At 42.3% G+C, this 645-nt stretch overlaps 1 protein-coding gene across 1 annotated transcript in view; it reads right to left on the reverse strand.

Annotated features, from left to right (window-relative positions):
* Positions 1-115, reverse strand: part of PHALS_00256 (uncharacterized protein) — a gene marked incomplete at both ends in the record, with an annotated part of 856 nt that extends 741 nt beyond the window's left edge. Inside the window, one exon of the mRNA XM_024729669.1 lies at positions 7-115. Within this exon, the coding sequence (XP_024572301.1) occupies positions 7-115 (109 nt within the window). The remainder of the gene's footprint in view (positions 1-6) is intronic.
* Between the last annotated feature and the right edge of the window lie 530 nt (positions 116-645).

Here is a 645-nt window from a genome sequence, read left to right on the forward strand (position 1 = left end):
CAAAACGCCGTTGATATTGTTGACCCCCTGAAAGCGAGTTTATTTGACCACTGGAATGAAAAACGCTTTGTTTTTTCAGTGTGGGGCCGACTTCAATTTGGCCCCGATGACGCATTGACGAGCGGAAAATTGGAGATTTTCCACGAATATATTGCTAAAATTTTTCCAAGTATCAAACCCTTGGTACTTGAAGAATTTACAAGGACTTACGGAGAAAACGGTGTGACAGAAGCGCTAGCGAATGCGATGATTTTGCCCCACACGAAAGTATTTGCGTCGACGATGTACCATGAGCGACTCAATTATTGGGATACGCATGCGTATTCTATGAAGAGAGTCTTTGACCTGTTAAAGTTTAGCAAGATTGACAGCGCTAACACTGCTCTTTTCAAATTAGAGACTTTCAGCGACTTCATCTGGTCAATCTTTGACAACTCCCTATATAAGGTACGTCAGCTGCGATATTTCGCATACAAAGCATCAGTAGCATTAAAAAAAACGACCGGCTAGCGTCTAAATTATCTGTCGCCGATCTACAAAACGAGCTGTTTGAAGTATGGACTAACGGTCGGATTCCACCAGAAAAGTTGCTCAGCAAACTAAGTGCTCCTATTGACACAAATGGAAACGTTAATGCAGGTGTCA

Source organism: Plasmopara halstedii (genome assembly GCF_900000015.1).
Source record: "Plasmopara halstedii genome assembly, contig: Scaffold_110, whole genome shotgun sequence".
Classification (NCBI taxonomy): Eukaryota; Oomycota; class Peronosporomycetes; order Peronosporales; family Peronosporaceae; genus Plasmopara; species Plasmopara halstedii.